The 2,836-nt window shown below is 53.1% G+C and overlaps 1 protein-coding gene across 2 annotated transcripts in view; it reads right to left on the bottom strand.

The window, feature by feature from the left end:
* LOC108449077 (inositol 2-dehydrogenase-like) overlaps positions 1-2,836 on the bottom strand; it is an 8,829-nt gene that overhangs the window by 3,455 nt on the left and 2,538 nt on the right. For both annotated transcript variants that reach the window (XM_017744047.1, XM_017744048.1), the window contains exons 2-5: positions 1,772-2,182; positions 803-873; positions 281-389; positions 16-146 (exon numbers count right to left, since the gene is read on the bottom strand). In XM_017744047.1, the coding sequence (XP_017599536.1) occupies positions 16-146; positions 281-389; positions 803-873; positions 1,772-2,067 (607 nt within the window). In that variant the 5' untranslated portion in view covers positions 2,068-2,182. The remainder of the gene's footprint in view (positions 1-15; positions 147-280; positions 390-802; positions 874-1,771; positions 2,183-2,836) is intronic.

A 2,836-nucleotide genomic window follows, 5' to 3' on the forward strand; every position in this document is an offset into this window, starting at 1 on the left:
GACCCTGCTGGGTCCCTGAAGCTTTCAGGAGGCTCAGAGAGGCTGCTGGATAGAGGCTGCTGATGGTGGATATCCGGTGGATCCTGCCCAGCACCTGGCTGTCCCGCACCTTCTTGTACAAGAACTGCAGGGCTGGGTCAAAGCGCCTTGCAAGGGAAACAAGGAAGGAGGTGAAACCAAGCTGATTTGAGGACAAAGTCAGGAAAGACTGAGGAATCAGTGCTGCTTCCAGACACGTGATTTTATCAAGACTAAATCAGAGGAAAATTGCTGATCTTACTTGTAGAACCCGCACACGAGTGGCCTTGCACACCTGTCGGCCTCATCGAAACAGGCTTCTGCTGTCTGCCTGTCCACGCTGGGCAGCCCCTCGCAGAACACACCTTTACCTGTGCAAAACAGGACACACGTGGGGCTCAGGGAGACACAGCTGCACAAAACACCTCCATCTTGCAGTAATGTACACAGCTCGTCATGTTTCTGGTTTTTGATGGCATTTACTCCCTTCTGCCTGCCCGCTGTGGTTTCAGCTGTCCCAGACCCCAGGAGCAGGACTGTTTGGTGACAGCTTTTCTGTGAGTCCTGGTAGGATTTTAGGATGAGATACTGCCCAGTCATACTGGGATCATCGCAAGACAAACCCCACTGGTGTCCAGCCATTAACACCAGCAATGATCTCCATCACTTTAATTACATAATTAGAGTCTGCACATCTCCAGGGCTGCTGCTGAAACACAAACACGCTCACAGGTGCACGTCAACTGGCACAGGGAAGAGCTGAACGTGCAGCTGCTCCTCTTACCTGCTCGTAAAGCATCTCTTATCATCTCAGGGGCTTCATCAGGTGGGGAACAAATAATGGCTCCAGAGACCCTGCAGGAATCAAGAGAGATCCTCAGTGAGGATGAGGTTTGCACTAGATTGAACAATGCTCAAAAGCTCCTTTTGGTTACAGTTAAAAAAGCCTAAAACCCCATTGCTCTGGAAGAGCCAGCTGGTTATTAAAGGAACTTGGTGTCTGCTTCCAGGATGAAATATTGAGTGACACACATAGGTTAAAATCACAAGTGGTATGTAAGAAATGCACTGCTTTTCCTGCATCTTAAAGGAGAAAGTCTTTTAAAGGTGTCAGTTAACACACAAAGAAATCCAAACTAATCATGTGGTAGAGTTGCTGAACAAGTGATCAATGCGATTCTTTACTTTCTAGTATCAAATCAGTCTTTCCTAAATGCTCTGCCTTTTGCTCCTGCAGTATTTAAAACACAAATTTTAGACCTGACTGGAACAACACCACTGAAGTGATGTTACAATTGTTCAGTTCAACTGTAAAGCAAAATGCCACACTCCTCCCTATTTACACCAACCCTCACTTATCTCTGAGAGTTTCAAGAGCCTCCAAACTCAGCCAACTGCTCTGAGACAGGAAAACTGGCAGGCAGCAGGGAAGGTGTCATTTATTGTTGTTCTCTGGGAATGGAGGAAAATGGGGTTTTCTATATTTCTTAACAAAACTGCCTATAACTAAACACCTCCAAGTTTCCATTAATCTGGGTATGTGAGTTCACTTAAGCTTCTCAGAGACTCCTGAAGGACCCGTGGGTAGGTGACAAAAGGGCCCCTCACTCCCACACGTGTGGCCAGAGGCGCAGCCTGGGACTGCTACAGTTCTCCAGAGGGGGAGGCAAGACTTGTATGGAGCCCCCCGCCCGAGCAGAGCCACGCACGGGAGCTCGTGGCCGCCAGTACCGCGGATCGCCGCACCACGTACAGCAGGCAGCAGCCCGTTTCCTCCGCCAGGCTTTGCAACAAGGCTTTGCTCACGAGCCCCGCACCGAAGAGCACGAGGCCAACGCTGCTGCCACCATGACATGAGGGGGGTGCCGGGCTGTTGGAGGCATCAGGTGCAGCCCCACTTTGGCCAAGAGGTGCCATCCTGGTGTGGAAAGTGGCCAGTGGTGAGGGGTGGCTGGCGGAGGTGGAGGGCGTTGGGTCGTCCCTGTGCGCGGCGGTGATGGGGTGGTGGGGAACCAGCAGCTTGTGGTAGGAGGGTGGCGAAGGGACCATGCTGTAGCCGGTGCTGGATCCAGTGGTGATGATGAAGGAGGGATGGGAGAGCAGGGAGGGCACGTCGAGCGGCAGGGGCAGACTCAGGCTCAGGCTGGAATCGGGACCTGCAGAGCTGAGGAGACAGAGATCAGAAAATATCCTGAGCTGGAAGAGACCCACAAGGATCACTGAACCCATCTCCTGCATAAGAACACCCCAAGAACGCCATCATGTGAGGGCATTGTCTAAACGCTTTTTGAATGGGGTTGGGTGAGACAGAGAATTAAAGAATTATTAAGGTTCGACAAAACCTCCAAGATCATCAGGGCCAACCTTTGACTGATACCTCCTTGTCAACTAAACCACAGCACTAAGTGCCTCCCACAGCTCCCTCAGCCACTCCTCGTAGGACTGACTCCCCAGACCCTTCCCCATCTTGTGCCCTTCTCTGGACACGCTCCAGCCCCTCAATGTTTCTTTTGTAGTGAAGGACAGAAGGCACTCGAGGGGCCTCAGCAGTGCCCAGCACAGGGATGAGCACTGCCCTGGTCCTGCTGGAGACACTGTTTTGGGGTCGGGTGAGGCAGGGAAGGGCCGGCTGAGCCCGAGCAGGGGTCGGTCGGGTGAGGCAGAGATGAGGTGGGTGAGGCAGAGATGAGGTGGGTGAGGCACGGAAGGGCCGGCTGAGCCCGAGCAGGGGTCGGTCGGGTGAGGCAGAGATGAGGTGGGTGAGGCAGAGATGAGGTGGGTGAGGCACGGAAGGGGCGGGTGAGGCAGGGATGGGGCG

This window comes from Corvus brachyrhynchos, unplaced genomic scaffold (genome assembly GCF_000691975.1).
Source record: "Corvus brachyrhynchos isolate BGI_N302 unplaced genomic scaffold, ASM69197v1 scaffold68, whole genome shotgun sequence".
In the NCBI taxonomy this organism is placed as follows: Eukaryota; Metazoa; Chordata; class Aves; order Passeriformes; family Corvidae; genus Corvus; species Corvus brachyrhynchos.